Raw genomic sequence first — 20,755 nt, 5'->3', positions numbered from 1 at the left:
GAACCCCCTCCTCCCAGCCCCGAGGCACAGTAGAGCCCTAGAGCGGGAAGGAGAGGCTCCCAATCCTGGAACTGAGCTCAGAGAAGGGAATATCTAACTGGAGAGAGAATGCAGTCGGAGGAGGAAAGACTTTAAGAGCTACTTCTCAGGACTTAGGGGGCTTGACGGCTAGGCCTGTAAGGATGGGGAGAGAGCTAGGAAGAGAGCTTTGGAACCTGACCAGAGACTTTAGCCCCCTCCCCATAAATCTCAAATAGTCCTGGCCTTGAGAGGGGACTAGGAAAAGAAGGATGTGTATAAGGTCTAGCTCTCTGGTGGGGGTGACAAAGCACTCAGCTGAGGCCTGAGACCACTCTTGCAGCATTCATCCGGGGAAAAGAGATGCTGGGAACCTCACCAGTGGGGAGGGGGCTAAGAGGTGGCTTTAACCCCTCCCGTAAATAAGCATCCAAGATAAACCCACACGAAGCATCAATAAAAGCATCTTAGTGCCACCCCTTCAAGTCAGGAGGCCACCTCCAAGTCCCCCCACCACCGCCACCCACTACAGAGCCCTCAAGACCTAGAATGTCCCATGAGAGGCCACGTGGCACACTAGAGTTCTGGGGGCTGTGCCTTGTGACGCCCAGCTCTGGCCCGGAGCAGGAGGGCAGGGGCCTTTCCCGCGGGGCGCTCCTGGGCTGCAAGCATCTCACCTCTAGGCAGGGGGCGCCTCGGCGACAGCGACGGAGAGACAACAGGTCCCGGGGCGGGCCCTGTGGGGCGCGCTCCTCCCTCGCGGGTGTCAGGTTTACGGAAAAGAGCTCCTAGGCCAGACGCGCGGTGGCCGGACGGCCGAGGATTCCATTCGCCTGACCCGGCCTGACTTGACCGTGCCCCGGGCGCGCCATGTTCGCGCGTGGGTCCCGGAGGCGCCGCTCCGGGCGTGCGGTGAGCGGGACTCAACAGCGATGGGGGTCGGGGGTAAACTGAGGCCTGGGCGATTGGGTAGGGGATAGGGATAGAGAGCAGACGCCCCGTAGAGGGTCTGGGAATCCCATCCCCAGCATTCCTAGACCTGGGGCTGGGGCTGCTGGAAGCAAGTGGATGAAGGAACCTGTAGGTCTGGTGGCCCATGCTCCCTAATCACCTCTCCGCACACCCTGGGACCTGGTGCGCTCCCTTCTCTTGTGAGCTGCAAGAGGGAATTCCGAGGGCCAAAAGATTGGATCCTGGTGTCTTAGATTGAGCAGGGATCTCCTGAGCTTCTGAGGAAGGGGACACCATACCTTGGAGAAACGTGTACTGAGGGACAGAGTCCTACTCTCCTGGCATGCCTGAATGCTGAGGGTAGAGAGATTGGGACTTGGGGGAACAGGGCTTCCAGGCTTCCACCTGAGCCAAGGAGCTTTTAACTTCTTAGATAGGAGGGCCTCTCTCTTCCTTTGGAGGGGGTCTCTGACGGGAGAAGGTGGGGTCTGGATTTGGTGGTCCAGAGAAGAAGTAAATAGCCCTAGGATATGAGGGTCAAGGTCAAAGTTTCTTGAGGCAGGGGGTTGCTGAATGGAGCAGAGCCCTCCTGAGTTCCTTGGGGAGGGTCTCCAGTTCCTTGGTGTGAGGGAGTGAAGCCAGGAGCAGCTCCTGAGCTTCTGAAAGGAGGAGCAGGGTTCATGTGGGGATCCCGAGGAAGGATGGGGTTCCGGTCGCCTACCCTGTGGAATTGGAGTGCTGCTGGCCTCGTGGGTGGAGAGGGGACAGAGATAAGGCCTGGGAGGGGATGCCCAGATTAAGGACTCTGTGCTCTGGCGGGGAGAGTACTCTGAATTCTGGGAGAGGTGTTTGAGGCCTGGAAGGATCTGAGGCAGGGGGGTGTCCGAGGCTGGGGGAGGGGTAGTACAAGGCCAGCCTAGGGAGGGGAATTCCCTGAAAAGGGGGCTTGTTGGGAGGTGGTCTCAGCTGCCCCGCCTCTGCCTCGGTTGTGTCCCCTCCCCCGCGCTCCAGGCGCTGTCCCAGCCTGCCCAGCGCTGCCCCGATGGGACAGGCCTCAACGTGCGGTTGCAGGCCTTGGAGTGGAGGGGCGGGAGTTGACTTCTCCCTCCCTGCTCCCGCGCCTTGCCCGGCCCTGCGTCTGCCCCCGCCCACAGCAGCATCCAGAAACAGAGGACCCAGACCGGGGCCAGCCCTGCAACTCTTGCAGGGAGCAATGCCCCGGCTTCCTGCTGCACGGCTGGAGGTAAGTGACCTCCCAACACACAGGGCTTCTGTCAGAGCTCTGCCCTCAGGGGAACCCCCCCCCCAGGTTTAGGCTCCTTGCCTACTGGGGGAGTTCAGGAACGCTCAGATTCAGAGCCCCGCCCCCTAACCCATTCCCAAGAGTCGCGTTCCCAGGAAAGCTCCACCCACTAAACAGCCCCGCCCCCAGAAGAGTTCTCCCCAAGCCTCTGAGTCGCATCCCTAGGGAGATGCTCCCGGGATCTGAACACCGCTCACTGACCTCCAACCCCCCATTAGGCTCAGAACTACTCTCCCAGACCCAGCGTCCTATCCTCCTACTGGAGCCCTGCACCCAAAAGTCTCATAAAATACCACAGACAGTCCCCAGTCCCCAGATTCAAGCCCTACCCGAGCCTCATCACACAGGCTAGAGCCCTGCCTCTAGGGAAAGTCTCCCCACAAAGTCCAGAGGCTTTCCTCAGGGGAAGCCTCTAAATTTATAACTCCAATCTCAGTCTCGGAGCCCCGCCCCCATTCAGGCCAGCTGCCAGAGAGTGTGACACAAGTCCCAGACCTGGAAGGTTAGGGGATGTCCTTGAGACTCCGCAGCCCCACCCCTTCACATCCCGTGCCCAGGCTCACAGCCCCACCCCTAGTTCACAGCCGTGCCCTCCTCGGCCCCTATCTTACTGCTGGAAGCTGAGCCTCTCACAGCCAACGCCTCCCTCTCTACTGACAGGCTCACAGCCAGACCCTGGCTCATAGCCCCACCTCCTGTCAGCTCCGCCTGCAGGCCCAGGGCCCTTTGGTGGTAATAATCTGCATGTCTCCGCCTCAGTTGGGCTGCTGAGGGGTCTGGGTGAGCAACCCCTTAGTAATTGATCCCCATCCTGGCCCCCCAGAAAGATCTGCCAGCACTGCAAATGCCCGCGGGAGGAGCACGCAGTTCACGCGGTGCCTGTGGACCTGGAACGCATCATGTGTCGGCTAATCTCAGACTTCCAGCGCCACTCCATCTCCGACGACGACTCAGGCTGTGCATCGGAGGAGTATGCCTGGGTGCCCCCAGGCCTTAAGCCTGAGCAGGTGACCACAGGCCACCCCCTCTTGCTGTCCAGTGGGTGCACACATAGGCGCGAGCGCGCGCGCGCGCACACACACACACACACACACAGACACACACACACACACACACTCAAATGGGAACCTATTTCTAGAGCAACACTAGAGTGTGTGGTCAGACCAAAGGTCCTCTGACCCCTCCGTGACAGAGGGGTGGCAGCTCCCCACACTCACAGGGAACGCTGAGTGATCTTGGCACCAGTTCCTCAGGGCCTGTTCACCCCACTCTTATTCTGCCTCAGGCTTTACCCCAGCACTTCATTCACCAAGTCTTCATTGATTGATTCACTGAACAAATAGTTATGCAGCACCTACCTCGGGTCACACACTGTTCTAGGAACTGAGGACACAGCAGTGAACAAAACACAAAATAACATATTGCCCACGTGGTGGTTAGATTCCCAAAAGGAGCAACAGCCAATAAACAAACTTTTAAATATATGTCAGATGGTATAAGGGCTATGGAATAAAAAGGCAGAGAAGGGGGTGGTGAGGAGAGACAGAGAGAGAGAGAGAGAGAGGGAGACTAGCACTGTAAATAGAGTGCCCAGGTAAGCCTCTGAAAATTTAATGTTCGAGCTACCCTAAAGGAGGTGAAGACGTGAGCCATGCAGAGCTCTGGGGTTAGAGCGATTCAGGCAAAGTGAATAGCTAATGCCAAGGCCCTGAGGCAGGGGTACGCTTGGCATGTGTGAGGGACAGTGAGGCCAGTGCTGCCGAAGCAGAGTGAGGGAGGGGGAGAGCAGCTGGACCTGAGGTCAGAGAGGTGGCAGGGCCATGGAGAGGACTTTGACTTTGACTCTGAATGAGGGGGAAGCCACAAGGAGGTTGTGAGCAGAGGAGGGACGTGATGTGGCTGCTGAGTGTAGAGCAGCCCGCACCAGTGAGGGCGGAAGCAGGGGACCAGAGAGGAGGAGGCTATTGCAGTAGCCTGGGTGACTGATGATGGTGCTGGCCCCAGTGGAAGCAGTGAGACATGGTCAGATCCTGGATATATTTTGAAACTAGAGATGAGAGGATTTGCTTGTGGGGGTGGAAGAGAGGGGAGTGAAAGATGACCCCAAGGGTGGGTGGATTAATTTGTGCGGGAAAGGGAAAGGCAGGAGCGAGTTTGAGGGTTAAGAGCTAAGTGTGCACTCTAGCCCGGGCAACAGAGCAAGACTTTGTCTCAAAAAAAAAAAAAAAAAAGAGCTAAGTTTGGTTTTGGCCATCTGGAGTTTTAGATGCCTGTTAGACATCTAAATGGCCACATTGCCTGGAACTCAAGGGAGAGGTCACAGGGCTGGAGGTATGCATTTGCGACACATTAGCCAAATAGATGATATTTATAGCCATGAGGCTGGACGTAATTCCCAAGGCTGTGAATGCAGACAGAGGCAACAGGACGAAGAACTGAGCCCTAGGACCCTCCCACATTTCAGGGTGGGCTAGTTGAGGAGGAGCCAACAGAGGGACGGAAAAGGAGCAGCCGACAAGGTAGGAGGAAAACAAGGGCTGTGTGCTGTCCTGGAAGCCAAGGGAAGCAAGCAGTCACAGGAACAAGGAGTAATCAGCTGGGTCTAGGGCTACTGATGGGTCGAGTTGGATGAGGACTGAGACCTGAACGATGATTTTAACAGTGTGGACGTCATCAATGACCTTGACAGCCTTGGAGGATGGGCGGGGGCGGAAGCCTGACTGGAGAAGGCTCAAGAAAGAATGGGAGGCGAGGAAGTGAAATGCACACAGTGCTCACAACTCTTTTGAGGAATTTTGCTGTAAAGGGGGAGGAGAAAAGTGGAGTAGCAGCTGGAGGAAGAAGTGGGGCCACGACCTCAGGGAATTCTCAGCATGTTTGGGAGCTGAAGGAAATGATCCGGACTTTTGGGAGAAGTCCCTCCTGATGACTTTAATTTTCTCAGAGCAGTGGGGACCCCCATCTCACTGCATCCCAGTTCATCCCTAATCTCAATTGTTTTCTCCCACCCCTCATGTCCTCCCAGGTATACCAATTTTTTAGCTGCCTCCCGGAGGACAAGGTCCCCTATGTCAACAGTCCTGGGGAAAAATACAGGATTAAGCAACTACTGCACCAGCTACCCCCACACGACAGTGAGGTGAGGAGACAGAAGACAGGTACAGCCTGGGCGAATGCAGGGCAACTGGAAATAGATGGGCAGGGTCAGAGAAGGAAAGGTGAGCCAATCTGAGATGAGAGTTCTGGATAGGCCGGGGTCATCGGGGGACATTCCTTGGCAAAACCACAGCTGGGCCTTGGAAGAAGAGGTGGGTGTTTCAGGCAGGAGGCACCAGCTATACAAAGGCCTAGAAGTAAACTTTCTGAGCATAGATGAAGTCTGGAAGAGGGACAGGGGTGGCCTCAAGGGCAGAGCCTGGAAGACCCCTACCACCCCCAGGCCCAGTACTGTACGGCGCTGGAAGAGGAGGAGAGGAAAGAGCTCCGAGCCTTCAGCCAGCAGCGGAAGCGGGAGAATCTGGGGCGTGGCACTGTGCGCATCTTCCCAGTGACTATCACTGGGGCCATCTGTGAGGAGGTGAGCCACAGAGGCCTCAGGGAGGGAGTAGTGCCTTTGCTCCAAGCCCTGGGGTGCAGGTCCAGTCTCCCAGGCTGTGGAAGATAAGGCCTGCCCCTTAAGCCCCAGTGGGCTGTCTCTAGGATCCCCTCTGGAGGACAGGGTCTGTTCCTCACATCTCGCTGTTGTACAGGGGCTGTCTCTAAGGCCCTCCTGGTAATGGGGTGTGTCTCTAGAGCCCCCTGGTGGATAGGACCTATCCCTCAGATCCCGCCAGTGGGTGCAGTTTGTCTCTAAGGGGGCCCTAGTGTGCCTTCTCTATGGTTTTTGCCCCTCCATGCAGTAGACATGCAGCGTGGACTGTCTCTCTGGTCTTCTTGTGGTCAGAACTTGTCTTTAAGAACTGACCCACAGTGGCAGGGCCTGTCTCCAGAGCCCAGCGGCGGGTGGGGCCTGTCCTTAGATCCTACTGTTAGGTGAGGTCTTTTGCTGAGGTCCCAGAGGATGGAGACTATCTATGTGGTTCCCCCACTGCGTCTGACCTGTCTCTATGTCTTCCCCACCCCACTACGGGGGAGACTAGCCAGTAAGGCCACCCATGATGGGTAAGGCCTGTGTCTATGGCTTCCCCATGAGCTGGGTCAGTCTCTAAGGTGTCCCCAACTGCACCCCCTGTGATAGGCAGGGCCTGTCACAAAGGTTCACCATGAGGAAGGCCCAAGGGTGACATGTCTTGGCCGATCCCATCCATCTGGCCATCTTGGCGATGGTGACAGTGTCTGTCCCATGACAGTGTGGGAAGCAGATCGGAGGTGGGGACATCGCAGTGTTTGCCAGCCGTGCAGGCCTGGGCGCCTGCTGGCACCCACAGTGCTTCGTGTGCACCACATGCCGGGAGCTGCTCGTTGACCTCATCTACTTCTACCATGCTGGCAAAGTCTACTGTGGGCGCCACCATGCCGAACGCCTGCGCCCACGCTGCCAAGCCTGTGATGAGGTTTGGGCCTCCCTGCTCAGGGGTGGGAGTGGAGGGCAGGCAGGGCCAGGGGCAGGCCTTTCTGACAGCCACAGACGGCCTTTGCCCTCCAGATCATCTTCTCCCCTGAGTGCACGGAGGCTGAGGGCCAGCACTGGCATATGGGTCACTTCTGCTGCTTCGAGTGTGAAATTTCCCTAGGAGGGCAGCGCTATGTCATGCATCAGAGCCGTCCCCACTGCTGCACCTGCTACGAGGCCCGCCATGCGGAATACTGTGATGGCTGTGGGGAGCACATTGGTGGGTGAACATGGTGGGATGGATGGACAGCTGGGCCCCAGCCCCACCCCACCAGGATTCCTTTTGTCCTCCAGGCCCCAGCACCCTTCACGGCAAGTCCCACCCCCAGTGTCCTCCACTGTGCCATACTTTCTAAACGTCACCTATATACTAGGCCACCACTACACATCCAGACCCACCTCCAGGGTGCCCTCTAATTCCTGGCCCCCAGGACTACCCTCTAAGTCCAGCCTCTACTACCCCAACCTATGCCCTATTCTCGTCCACTCTCCTCCATCTGCCTAGGTCATGGCTACCACCCTACCCCCTGAGACCCACTCCTTCTCCACCAAAGCCACGCCCACCCCTCTAAGCCCTGCCTCCACCACCCAGGCCTTCTCTTCAGGCCCAGCCTTTCCCTTTTCTTCCACCTGAAGCCAACCTTAACATCTAAGCCTGGCCCACATCTTAGAGTCCAAGGCCCACCCCTACTCTGAGAGGGAGCATCCTGGGAAAGAAAGAGTGGGAGGGAGACATTTACCAGCCAGTCCCCAGGACAAGAGAATGAGGAACCACTGGGGTGAGGACCAAACCTTGAGTTTCCTGCTTTCTCCAGAGAAGGGTCTTTTGGGAAGGGGGGAGGGCATCTCAGGGTACCCTGCTTCAGTTCCCCACCCCTCCCCGAGAAGGGCCCCATTCATGAGGGTGGGGTATACCTGGGGGTTCTACCTCAATTTCCCCTCGCGTCCTTCCCCGCAGGCCTGGACCAGGGCCAGATGACTTATGAGGGCCAGCACTGGCATGCCTCAGACCGCTGCTTCTGCTGTAGTCGCTGCGGCCGTGCCCTGCTGGGCCGCCCGTTCCTGCCACGCCGTGGCCTAATCTTCTGCTCTCGAGCCTGCAGCCTTGGGTCAGAGCCCACCACTCCGGGGCCCGGCCGCCGTAGCTGGAGCGCAGGCACGGTCACCGCACCGCTCGCAGCCTCCACAGCCTCTTTCTCTGCTGCGGAGGGGATGTCCAAGACAGTCACCAAAGACACCTGCGAGGAGTCACCGCCTGGTGAGCTAACCCTCTAGCTATGCCCAGCCACAGCCCCATCCCCCACTGCACCCCCGCCCCTGCCTCAACCTTGGCCCTTTCCCTTGACTCGCCCAGGCCCTACACCTGCTGTATCCCTGGACCCGGGCTCATCTGAGCTCAGCCCCCTTCCCCACACCATTCCACGCCTAGACTCCAGCCCAAACTATGCCCATCTCGTGAACCCTGGTTCCACCCTGCTTCTGTACAGGGCCCATTCCCTACCACAACTTGTCCCTGCTTGAGCCCAAGTCCTCCAGCCTGTCACCCACCACCCTCTTCACCTAGGCTCCTCCCCATTCTATCAAACCAAAATTACTCCAGCCTATGTCCCACCCCTTCCATCCGAAGCCACGCCCCCGTCCCCGGCCACGCCCCATACACCAATCTGTCTTGCTCTTCCTGCGTCTTACTTCCCACCCTCTCCACCCAGCGCCGGCTCCAAGCCTCATACTTACCAGACTGCATCTCCCTGCCGATCTCAGACTCCTGCCCCCACTATCCCAGTCCTGGTGGGGAAAAGAAGGCCCTTCCACAGGCCTCCTGCATGAGTCGCTTCCCTTTACAGCTGCAGACCCTGAGGAGCCCTCCCGCTTTCTGAGAGGGGCCCCCCATCGCCACTCCATGCCAGAGCTGGGGCTCCGCAGCACCCCTGAGCCACCCTCGGAGTCCCCCAGCCAGCCGAATCCGCGCCCGGACGATAGTGCCTTCGGTCGTCAGAGCACCCCACGCGTCAGCTTCCGTGACCCTCTGGTGTCTGAGGGTGGTCCACGGCGGACCCTGAGTGCGCCCCCGGCCCAGCGCCGCAGGCCACGCAGTCCCCCACCCAGGCCCCCCAGCCGTCGCCGCCGCCGCCACCACCACCGCCACCCTGGCAGACGTCGCCACTATCATTGTGACTTGGGATCAGGGTCAGATTCAGGATCTTGCTCCAGCTCGCCCTCCAGTTCCAGTTCTGAGTCCTCAGAGGATGACGGCTTCTTCCTAGGAGAACGCATCCCACTGCCCGCACACCTGTGCAGGCCCATGCCCGCCCAGGAGACTGCAACTGAGACTCTCAACCCCCACTCCTCACTTCTCCCCAGGGACTCTCACCCGGGGATGCCTCGACAGTCCCGAGACAAGAACTGCATCGTGGCTTGAAGGCAGGCAGTCCTGGAGGGGCTTCATTCTCCAGCCAGTGGAGAGGATAACTCCCGCCCCCCCCCCACCCCCCCCCCCCCCCCGTCTAAGTCATAAATCCCCTTCCTTCCTCTCCCCTTCTGCTTTGTATTATTGAAGTAATTTAATATTTGTTGTAAAACGGGCCTGGGTCTTTGCCTCCTTGCCCCAGCTGCCCCTCCCCAATTTGCCCTCCTGATGCTTGAGATTTATCCACATTTGATCGAAGGATTACTTTACTCATCATTGCATATTTTAACAATCTGTTTATTTATTCATCTCTCCACAGAACCACCCGCCACAGTGGGGAGATTATTTGGAGTGGGTCACAACCTGGGGCCTGGAATCTACAATCTAAGGTGCCTTCTTCCCTCATTTTGTGGCTTAGGTGGGGGCATGGTTGAGGCAGAACTGGTGTCTCCTTTTGACACCAAGGAGGACCTAGGCACACTCATAAAAGTGGTCACACCCAGGAGTTGATTGGCAGGCTGGAAGACAAAATTCTCCCAATAAAGGCACTTTTGCCTCAATAGGAGGCTGGGAATTGGTAGGCTGGGAGTGTTGTGGGGGTGGAGTTATTCCGATGCAGGACTTATTTGCAGGTTGCAGAGAGAAATGAGAGGAGTGCACCTACACTGAGCCATCTGTGGGGTCTGCAAGTGAGGAAAAAAGAGAAAGCATTGGCTGGATTCACATGCCCATTTTACAGACAAGAATACTGAAGCTTATGGTACAATTGGTACAAAAGCCATAAGTACCAACAAGGAACAGAGTTGGCATTCATATCTTTAGGAGATCCCTTTCCTTTTCTCCTCTGCCCTATCAGCAACCCCTCTACACACGCACACACACACACACACACACACACAAACTTACCAGTGGGGGCTGCTGTATGTCTTTGCTGCCGAAGGGGGAAGGTGACATAGGCATCATACCCAAAAAGGCATGTAGCGAGTAGGCCCAGTACCTAGGGGTAGGATGGGAGTGAGGGGGGTTAGATTAGGTGGTCAGCCCATTCAGCCTCTTACCTCTTCGTATCCACCACTGCCAGCACCTGGCCCATGAAGCATGGTGACTCAAGCCCAGACTGGGAAGCCAGAGAGCCTCAGAGAAAGGCCAAGAGACTGGATTCTAGCCTACCCTGCCTCCTTCTAGTACTTCTCAACACAGGGCAGCTGCACCATGGCCTCACATATGGGGCACAATTCATACTACATTTGAGACAAAGTTCTAGCAGGTGGTAGTCTAGTGTGTTGACAAAGGGGCTACCTGTTGATACCTCCCACAAAGGTCCTTGTGCTGAACAAGGGACAGCCCTTCACAGCAAATGAAGATCTTGAGAGGCAAAACTGGGGCCTGAGCCAAACTTTCCTGCAGGCCTTAAGGGCAAGTTTCGCCTGCTATGGGTCTCATACTTTCTGCCAGGAGCACAGGCAGAAATGGCCCCTGGATCCTCAAACCCTTCTCTTTATGATTTGGAGCTGCCTCCATGGTCATTACCCCTGCGACGATTTTGGAATGGTTTCCTCTCTCAACAAGGACAACAATGGAGGTGATCAGGTAGAGGATCGCGGCTATGAGGGTTCGGAAGAAATCCTGTGAGGTGTAGGAAGAAGAGGAAAATCAGCATCCAGAGTTCCCCAGACAATCCGAACTGCCCAGGCCCCTCCTCAGCCTTGCCATGGTTGACCCCCTTCTCACACTCCAGGGCCAGTTGATGAATGGTATCTTGGCGTGCAGGTCACACATGTAGATAACAAAGAAGATAGCAGCAAGGATCATCTCAACCACCGACAGGGAAGAGTACCCTGGTGTGGAGGCACTGAAGCAGATCAGAATCACCAGGCACAATATCTGGAAGGGTGACATGGGAAAAGGGGCCTCAATCAGTTCCCAGGGCTGAGGACACTGGTTTAAATTGGGGGTCTCAAACTCAGATGCCTACCAGGACTGGGAAAATGACACACAATAACAGCTACACACTTTTTGTGTGCTCACTGTGTTCCAAGTTCACTTAATCATCACAATAATCTAATGCACTGGGTACTATTATTAGTATCTCTATTTTATAGATGAGAAAAGTGAGGCACAGAGAGGTTAGACGGCTTGCTCAGGGTCACCCCGCAAGTAAGTAGAGTTGGACTTCTCGGTTTCCCCCTTATTCCACTCTCGGATATGGGCAGTCTGAGAGGAGTGCCTCTGCCAGGTGTTTTGTGAGCATCGCTGGCGCCAGCTCCTTGGCCTTGAGGGGGCGGGACATGCGGTTCCCCAGCAACTCCTTTGGGAAGCCATGAGAGTGACACCAGAAGGGCAGGGCTCCCTTAAAGGCGCCGCACTCCTATCACAAGCGACTCAAAGGCGGCGTCCACTTTGAAGAGGGCCTGGGTTTCCCAGGCTCCTGAGCAGCCCTAAAAGCTAAGGACATCCCGCCGGGCCCCAGAAGGGCAAGGAAGAACTGGCGAAGGGTGGGGCGCCCTACCCCGCGGGACTAACGCTTGGGGCCCCACCCCAACAAGCCCCGCCCCTGGGCGCGCTGCCAGCCCGCTCGCCTGTGCCCAGGCCGCGCCACGCCCTGCCACGGGAGGACCCCCACTTCCCAGCCCCCCGGGACCCCTTCCATGCGTCCACTGATGAGTCCACGCGGGTTTCCCCCACGAAGCCCCCCCCATAGGCGTTATAGGCTCCTCGCCTTACCCCATGGCCACCAGCTCTCCGACCACCTTCTCCAAACCCCCACTCGCCCTGCGCCCCTACTTTAGGGCTTCCGCCGCGAACCCACTCACCGGCGCCCCCCTGCCAAGCGCCCCGGCCACGTGCCTGCCTCACCCCAGACTGTCCAGTTCCGCGTGGTGCAGCCACCCCACCCCGCCTTTGCCCACCCCTCTGCCCCAATATGCTCACAATCTCAGCAAACAGGAGAATTCCCTTTCGGGTGCGCGAGAAGCTGGTGCAGGCGGCCCAGCAGCCGGGGGCCGAGAGGCGCTCGGAATCCGCCATAGCATGGGCCGGAGTCCCTGCGGCTGCGGAGGATCTGCTCGCTTGTTCGCGGGTTCGAGGACGCTGCACACCCAGCCGTCTTGCCCGCTGTCTGGCCGGGAAGGGGGCCCCCCGGGCGAAGGAGGGAGTGAATCACCGAGCGGAGCAGAGGTGGGCGGGGCCGGAGGGGGCCGGGCCAGGTGGCTGCCGCCCCGGAAATCCCCTCGCCCCGCCCGCCGAAGATACGCCCGGCCTGGCGCAGGGCCCCGGGGCGCCCCATCTCCAGGTGCTTGGCAACTCGGGTGCCAGGCGCTGTAACCGCGAGACCCTTCGCCTTTTCAGAATGTAAATGTGCCCGGGACAGCCTCTACTCGGAACCACGGGAATCTGGCTTTGGGAGGGAGTGACTCAGTTTCCTTAGCTGAGAAACGGCCTAGGCCACGGTTAAACCCGAAAGACTCAGGGCCCGGTACATTTCCAGAATTAGAACATTTTGAATGTTAGAAAGTTTTCCCCGTGCATATGCTGTCGGCAGGGTCTGGGGCTGCTGCATAAAAAAAGAAGAAGAAGAAGAAGAAAGTTAATCTTTCCTCAAGAAAAGGTGTGAACGTTCAGAATAAGTGAATACGTGGATAAGTAAGGATTGAAAATTGTTCCTCGTGAGGTCAAGTCAGATTTTGTAACCAAATGGTGTCAAACTTGTGGGAAAACAGTCGGTTTCTAGAGCTTTTTGGACTTCAGATTTTCGGAGAAAGGATCGTGGACTGTGGAATAAACCTCTTAGCAGCGGCGAGGATGAGATCCTGCCAGCGCAAAGGCTGAGCGAGAGCGGGGCCTGGTGCGCATGGGGAGCGCATTGTTAACAGCGTTAGAGCCCGGGGAGCTCAGGGTCTCTCTCACTCTGTGCTCCGCAATCCCAGGGAAGTCCTGGTCCTAAATGCTGGGCCTCAGTTTCCTGGCTGAGGAGAGGGGCCAGCCAGCCCGGCCCTAGATGAGGAATGGTGAAGTTTATTGCTAGATGCTTGGCAAGATGAGGGCCCCCTCTTTCAGCCCAGGTTGCTGAAAGAGTTATTGAATAGTGGAGGGAATGAAACATACTTCTCCCAGTGCATGGCGTGTGCTTTCTGACTCTGTAAGGACATGCCTGAGTTTCTGGAACAAGATAAACCAGGCTATGCCTCAGAGCCTTTGCACTTGCTGTCCGCACTGCTGTCAATGCCCTCCCCCAGCTCTTCATACCTCTGGCTTCTGGTCATTCAGGTCCCAGCTCAAGTGTCATATCTTCAAAGAGGCCAGAAGCCCACCATCATCTCCCCCCACATAACCTCTTTTTTTTTTTTTAATTTCAGAGTATTACGGGGCATAACCTCATTTTACTAGCTTCGTAACTCTCGGCTTCTCTCTGAAATTTTCTTTTAAAATTAATTTTCTTGTCTTTCTCATCTGACATCTGTCTACCCTCATTACGCCAGCTACACAAAGATAGAAATCTTCATGTCCTTAATGGCTAAGAAACATATGAAAAAATGCTCAACATCTCTAATCATCAGGGAAATGTAAATCCAAAACCACAACGAGATATCAATTATCTCCAGTGAGAATGGCTTTTACCAAAAAGTCCCAAAACAATAGATGTTGGCGTGGATGCAGATAGATAAGAACACTTATACACTGCTGGTGGGACTGCAAACTAGTACGACTTCTGTGGAAAGTAATGTGAAGATACCTCAAAGAGATACAAGTAGAACTACCATTTGATCCAGCAATCCCATTACTGGGCATCTACCCAAAAGAACAAAAAACATTCTATAAAAAAGACATCTGCACTTGAATGTTTATAGCAGCACAATTCACAATTGCAAAGATGTGGAAACAACCCAAGTGCCCATGAATACATGAGTGAATTAATAAAATGTGGTATATGCATACCATGGAGTTCTACTCAGCCACAAAAAATAATGGTGATCTAGCACCGCTTGTATTATCCAGGATGGAGCTGGAGCCCATTCTACTAAGTGAAGTATCACAAGAATGGAAAAACAAGCACCACATGTACTCACCATCAAATTGATATTAACTGATCAACATTTAAGTGCACATATAGTAATAACATTCATCAGGTGTCGGGCAGATGGGAGGGGGGAGGAAGGGATGGATATATTCACACCTAATGTGTGCGGTGAGCACCGTCTGGGGAATGGACATGCTTGAAGCTCTGACTTAGGTGGGGCAAGGGCAATATATGTACCCTAAACATTTGTACCCCTGTAATATGCTGAAATATAAAAAAATTAAAAGATATCTTCATGTCTTGTTCCCCCAGCATCTCCACGGTACCTATCGCAGTGCAGGGTATATAGGGCCGGGGTTCAATTAATACTTGTCAACCAGGCTGGACAACATAGCAAGACCCTATCTCTACAAAAAATTAAAAATTAGCCAGGTATGGTGGCACACACTTGTAGTTCCAGCTACTGGGGAGACTGAGGCAGGAGGATCACTTGAGCTCAGAAGTTTGAGGTTGCGGTGAGCTAGATCATGCTACTGTACCGCACTCCAGCCTGGGTGACAGAACTAGACTCTGTCTCTTAAAAAAAAAAAAAAAAAAAACACTTGGCAAAGTCAAATTCAGGTGAAATTAAGAGGACAGGCCTGGAATCAGGACTCAATTAAATCTTACTTCAAACCCCCTCCCTCGAGCTACTTGCACTCTCTGGGCCTCACTTTCCTCCTCTGTAAAATGGACACATCAGGGTTGTTAAGTAGATATGTAACTACTGTAGATGAAAATTAATATTGCAGTAAAGCCAGTTAGGAGGGATAAGACTAAGCAAATAGTGGCTGGGTTACTATTATTAGTCTCCTGGGTGTGACTGTGTTTATAGGACGGGGGCATTTGAGCCCTTTGCTGACTTCTGTAGAGCCACACCTCCACCAAGGCTCTGAGTCAGGGGTAGCTGGAAGCCACCCTGGCGCACTCCCCCACAATGTCTACGACTCTAACCATTCGGGTGTTCGCCTCTTCACCTCTTCATACTCAAGCTCCCAGCTCTCCCAGATTGTCTTTGCAGTTCCTCTCTTCTCTCCAGACCACCCTGGACTCACACTCTGGTCCTACAATTTCTCTCTTCTCTCCCCGCCCCCTCCCCATAGCAGCGAAAGTTGCCCAGTGAGACCACAGCTTCCCTCATTCGGCGGATGGGGCCCAGTGTTCGGGATGTGGTGACAGCAGCGGTGACTGGACATTTCTGGCCTCCGCCAGCGCCCGCCTTGCCTCGGGGCTACCCTGGTTGGAGTCCCGCTGGCCATATAAGCCTCCGCTGTCGGGCTCTGTTCCCAGTGCAGAGGAAAGTCTGAGCCTTTCCTGGGATCGGGAACGCCCAGCGTGTGGCATGTGCACGCAAGCCTGGTTACAGTTCCTCACCATCTACGGAAAAGGGGGGCGTGGCAGAAAAGTTCTAACAGCCTTTTTTTTTATTAATTTATTTTATATGTACTTCTAACAGCTAACAGCCTTTTTTAGCCTGGCCTGCCCAGGGGCCTGACTCACACCTTCCTGGCTCCACCCCATAGGGGGCTCCGGGGCCCCAGCCAGTGCCCTGAGGGTGGCAGTCTACGTGCCAGCGAAAGCCAGCCGACTAGGCCGGAAGTGGGAGACCGCAGGCTCCTGGCGAAGGAAGCGCCCTGCTTCTAGCCTTGTCATCCCGGAGACAGCTGAGGGTCTGGACGGTTCTGAGCCAGGACTGTGGGTATACTGGTGCACACCCGCCACAATAACAGGCCCACCTCTGCACTCCGCATTGCCACGCACGATAATTATGTGTGAGCCACTGCACACCTCCAAAAAGGTGAAATGAATGAATGGAGAAAGGAGCAGGAGTTGGCGAAGACAAAAGGAGTAGGGAGAGAGCACGCCGGGCTGAGGACAGGCAGAAGTAAAGATCCACCTGGAAGCATGAAAGAAACGGCACGAAGCTTGTCAGTGGTTACAAGAAGAGGCACTCCTCGAGACCGGATCGATCCACCACCCCTCCTTTACAGAGCGGACTGGGCAGCCCCACCCCGCCTAGAGCACCTGGCAAGTCAAGACTGGATGGAACCATTTTAATATTTCCCTCGCCCAAACCAGAAGCACAGGGCTGGCCGGTCTGGACCGGCCGTACCACTGACGTTGAGAGGGGAGTGCGGGCTGACTGACTGCGCAGCGGGATGGGGGGACCAGACCAAGCGGACGCTCGGGGCGGTACCAGTGCTAGGCGAGCCCGGCACACCAGATCCAGCTTGGGCGGCACCCACGGAGCACCGACCAGTCTGACATAGGCTCAGTGTCTCCGCCTTCCGGCTGACATCTCCTGAGCGAGCTGCGCCACCCCCGGGACCCCTAGGGCCCGCGAGAGACGTTCCTCGCTTGGCACTAGCCAGGGCCCCGGGGAACCCGGGATGCGGTCCTCAGGGTCTTCCGTGCGGCGCTCAGGAGGAGGAACCGCGGGACCGTGGGCCGCCGCCTCTGGACTAGGCTCCAGGCTGTCCCGGGTCTTGTGCGTTGTGCGGGATCGAGGGTGCTGAACTGGGGAAGTGCTGCTGCTGTGAGACCTCATCACCTCCAGCCCCCCAGGATCTGGGCTGCGATCTGCGGGTGGCGGGACTGAGGGTTAGATTGGGTGGTGAAGTGGGGAACCGAAATCCGGGCCCTTGCCTAAGAGTGGCCAGGAGAGCCCAAGGGCTTCAGAGACAGAGATTCTGCCCCTTAGAGAAACCTCCCTTCAAGGCCTGGAAGTGCCCCTTCAAGGACCAGCACCACCCCTCACAACCCAGACACCTCCTTTCCCAAGAACCCTCCCCTCCTGGATCCAGAGCATGCCTCTCAGAAATCATTTCCCACAATCTCCACAGAAAATCAAACCCCGGTCTTAACCTAGGGAGGACAAACCCCTCCCATCTAGGACCCCTGACTCTCCCCTCTCTCATCCTACCGCCCTTGATGCCCAAATCCTCTCCCTTAACGACTCTGTCTTTCAGAACTAGACACCCTACCCTCTGGATCCCCATCCCATTTCCTCTCGGCTAAGACCCACTCTGCCTTCCTCTCCCAGAACTAAAACTCTTCCTTCCGAACTCTAGCTTTTACCCCAGACGCCTTCCCTTCTCTCCCCTCCCAGTACCTCCAAAGCCTCCCTTCTGAAATTCCTATCCTTGGGACCAGTCCCCCTCCCTGTCCCTGCTTTATTCCTATCCTGGGACCCTGTGCCCCTCCCTGCCCTCACTTTTGAGAATACTCTGACCCCAGGCAGACACGGAACCCCGGACCCTCCCCACGGAGACCACCAAACCCTTCCCACTCAGAAGCCCAGCCTCTCTGCGAACCTCTCCTTCTCCTCACTGATCCCTGACCCCTCTCCCCTGGGAAACCCACCACCTCCTTTCTGGGACCTTCCCACCCTCTCAGGCTTGCCGGGTTGGGTCTTGAGAGGCCGGTGGAGCACCAGACGGAGCCGGGGACCTCCAGCGCGGATCCGCTCCACGACCTGGGCGTGGGTGAGGCCCTGCGTTGACTCTCCGTTGATGTGGAGCACTACGTCGCCGACCTGCAACAGTCCGAGGCAACGGTGTTGTAGGAATGGAAAATGGAGAGCACCCCAACAAAGACAGGGATAGCACCAACCAAGGGAAGGTGCCTTAGAGCTCACCTGCAAGCGACCACAGCGCTGTGCAGGCCCGTCCTTCAGCAGCCCGCGAACAGCCAGCGGAGCGTCCCCACTTACATCGCAGCCGCCACTTAAGGTGAGGCCAAAGCCTGCGGAACAACGGACCAGCTCCACATAGAACTGACCAGAAGTCTGGGATGGCTTCGAAGCATGACGTGCCTTACTCTGGGCCACTCCAGGCGGTGCAGTACATGTACCCAGGGTCTCTGACCGACGATGCTAGAGTAAGGACACGGGTATACAGAGATTGCCAGCCCGGAAGCAGGTGGCCTCGAATAGAAGGATTAGGTGGTACCTGGAGCTGGTGATCCACAGCAATGGGATGAGGCAGGCGACTGTCTGTGACCTCTATGTCTGCAGAGTCCAGCATGCAAACAGCTGGGGGATGAAAGAGGCAAAGAGGGCTATGGGGGAACACGCTATGGAAACTACCTAGGACTCGCTCCTTCAATTAACATTCTAGCCTCATCTACTTGCCTCCCTTCTACAAAACACAGAAGTAAAGATCCATCTGGAATCCCACACGTACAAACCGGCCCACCCTTTAACTAGACATCACCCCCTCAAGTAATCTTAAAGGCTCAGCCCACACAAATAACTGTCTGACCCGGCCTCTTTAACAAATAATCCTGGGCCCGCCCATTGGAATAATCCTACAGACCTCCCCACCTCCCTCTAATAACACGCAGAACCCACCCCTCAAACGACAGCCTTCGGCCCACCCTGGAGGGTGCTACCCAGGAATTTGTCAAACCCCCTGATTAGCCTCTAATCCTCACCCCATTCCTCACATTTCAAGCCCCGTCCCCTTGCCTAGCTTTCCAGACCCGTCCCTTTGCTGAGTACCCGCCCCCAGCACTCTCCAGGCCCCGCCTCCTCAGAAATGACATTCGAAGTTCCCTTGACCAGAATAAGGATCCAGCCTCGCACTCAACTAATCTGACACTCGCCTACTGCAATAACCCTCAAGGAATTTTCACTAGGATAACCCCACGGCCCCGCACCCTGCAAGCACCCACAGGCCCCGCCCTCCCACAGCACACCCCTCGGCCCCACCCAGGGGAATAGCTAAGAACCCCGGGCCCGCCACCCCGGACCCGCCTCCACGCCGACCCCGCCCCCAGGAGGCCCCGCCCCCGTCACGCACCCTCCTTGGGGCGCAGGTGCAATGTGGCGCCGGCCCGGCGCACCAGCGCCGCCACGTCGGCCGCAGCTCGGGCCGCCAGGGGGCGCGCGTCCAGCCGCGCCAGGAGCTGCCGGGCGGTGGGGCCCGCTGGCAGGGGAGGGCCGCGGCCTGCGCGGGAGAGGTGGACAAGTCAACGCTGACCCTGAGCCTCGGAGAACCCCCATGCTTCTAGACGTCCGAAGACCTAGAAATGATCATCTCAAGATACCCTGAGATCCCCCCAGCCACTCCCTCGATAGTTCCGGAGCTCCCCCCGCTGTCCCTCTCCTCTCCCGCGACCCCCGACGATCGCGGATATGCCCATGGACTCTCGCCTAACCCCAAGATGTACCGGAGATAGCTATTTGACAGCAGTAGTCCTGGACACCTCCGAACATCCTGCGATTTTTCTCTGCAGGTCCCCAACTGCCCCATAATAACCTCAGATGCCAAAGTCTTCCCCCAAGGTATCTCCAGGGACCCTGATTCCCCCAGATATCCTGAGACAGCACGCCCTGACCCTGTAGCCCCAGGACCCCAATTCCCCCTCTAGATATCCTAGGCAACCCTTGCTACCCCGTGAATTCCCTCAGAGGCCCCGTTTCCCCCGTTTCCCCACAGGGCCCACCTACCTCCAGATTCCCCCTCACAGGGGCCCCCAGCTCCCCCCGGCCCCCGTTCACTCCAGACCCTCAGTGTCCGGGTGTCCCCAGTGACCACAGGCACATCCCTCCCCACACATCTCTCCGGGTCTGGTGCATGGCCCCTTTGCTGGGGTGTAGGTAGGGGACCTCGACCCCAGCCCCGTCGCTGGTTGCTGTGGCTCGTTCCCTGCCCGCAGCCACCACTCCTTGGGCGCCAGAGCTGCTCTGTTTACCACCTGTCCAAGGAAAAGGTGGGGAGCAGACAGGCGGGGCGACGGTGGCAGGGGACGCGCCCCCTCCCTTCCCCATGCCCGGGTACCTCCTCTGCTCCCCCTAGGGTCCGTGGCGCCCCCTGCACGCGGCTCCATGGCCAGTGTTGTGCCCGGTGGACTCACGTCCTCCAGCGACGTGTTTTGAGCGCTGGAATGCACTCACCTGGCGGCCCGCCCGGGCCTGGAGCCTGAGGCCGGCCAGTCCCGTGCCTGCCGCACCGACCCGCGCCGTGACCTACCTGGCGGCCGGCAAGGAGGCCCCGCTGAGGGAGGCAGCACAAGCGCTCGGCCTCCCTCTGCCTCAGGCGCTGTCTTGGTTAACTGAAGACCCTGGCTGGGCTCCTATTTCCATCCAGAGGATGTTGTTACTACATGCATAGGAAGGGAAGAGGACACCCAGAGAAGTTAGGGTGCAGTTTTGAGTTCTGACAACTAAACACAAGGATGCAGATCTAGAGCCCAAGTTTACCAGGGAATTTTGCAATGGCCAACAGAACTTTGCACATAGTAGGCACTCAGTAAATTTGCAGTAAAAGTTTGCCTACCACGGTCCCTACTGGGAAACTGGCAAGGTATTGAGGGACTGGGAGGGGGCAGCCTTGGAGCTTTTGGGGCCACAAAAGGTTTTGGGGCCCCGAGCATCATGGGGCTTGGGGACTGAAAAAGTGGGGA

General features: G+C 56.8%; 3 protein-coding genes across 6 annotated transcripts; 1 reads left to right on the top strand and 2 right to left on the bottom strand.

The window, feature by feature from the left end:
* The first annotated feature begins 786 nt into the window (after positions 1-786).
* On the top strand, positions 787-9,415 carry PRICKLE3 (prickle homolog 3 (Drosophila)). 4 transcript variants are annotated; one of them, XM_012652351.1, is made up of 9 exons: positions 787-930; positions 2,127-2,212; positions 3,096-3,279; positions 5,298-5,411; positions 5,712-5,849; positions 6,622-6,825; positions 6,918-7,104; positions 7,843-8,142; positions 8,729-9,415. In XM_012652351.1, exons 1-9 carry the CDS (start codon positions 889-891, stop codon positions 9,301-9,303), a joined length of 1,830 nt encoding a protein of 609 aa, XP_012507805.1. In that variant the 5' UTR covers positions 787-888; the 3' UTR covers positions 9,304-9,415. The 4 variants fall into 4 exon arrangements, with proteins under 4 accessions (XP_012507805.1, XP_012507807.1, XP_012507804.1 ...); XM_012652350.1 differs by having other exon boundaries at positions 852-930; positions 2,124-2,212; positions 8,729-9,342; XM_012652353.1 differs by lacking the exon at positions 5,298-5,411 and having other exon boundaries at positions 830-930.
* A 156-nt stretch (positions 9,416-9,571) lies between these two features.
* Positions 9,572-12,484, bottom strand: PLP2 (proteolipid protein 2 (colonic epithelium-enriched)). Its single transcript, XM_012652349.1, has 5 exons — positions 12,223-12,484; positions 11,023-11,175; positions 10,822-10,917; positions 10,198-10,288; positions 9,572-9,974 (listed from the first exon to the last, which is right to left on the bottom strand). Exons 1-5 carry the CDS (start codon positions 12,316-12,318, stop codon positions 9,952-9,954), a joined length of 459 nt encoding a protein of 152 aa, XP_012507803.1. The 5' UTR covers positions 12,319-12,484; the 3' UTR covers positions 9,572-9,951.
* A 3,892-nt stretch (positions 12,485-16,376) lies between these two features.
* MAGIX (MAGI family member, X-linked) lies at positions 16,377-20,186 on the bottom strand. The gene is made up of 6 exons (XM_012652297.1): positions 20,131-20,186; positions 19,150-19,296; positions 18,298-18,380; positions 17,985-18,221; positions 17,750-17,882; positions 16,377-16,927 (listed from the first exon to the last, which is right to left on the bottom strand). Exons 1-6 carry the CDS (start codon positions 20,177-20,179, stop codon positions 16,620-16,622), a joined length of 957 nt encoding a protein of 318 aa, XP_012507751.1. The 5' UTR covers positions 20,180-20,186; the 3' UTR covers positions 16,377-16,619.
* Positions 20,187-20,755: the final 569 nt, after the last annotated feature.

Source organism: Propithecus coquereli, unplaced genomic scaffold, assembly GCF_000956105.1.
Source record: "Propithecus coquereli isolate 6110/MARCELLA unplaced genomic scaffold, Pcoq_1.0 Scaffold388, whole genome shotgun sequence".
NCBI classification, from domain to species: Eukaryota; Metazoa; Chordata; class Mammalia; order Primates; family Indriidae; genus Propithecus; species Propithecus coquereli.
This window is presented reverse-complemented; position numbering and strand designations above follow the sequence as displayed.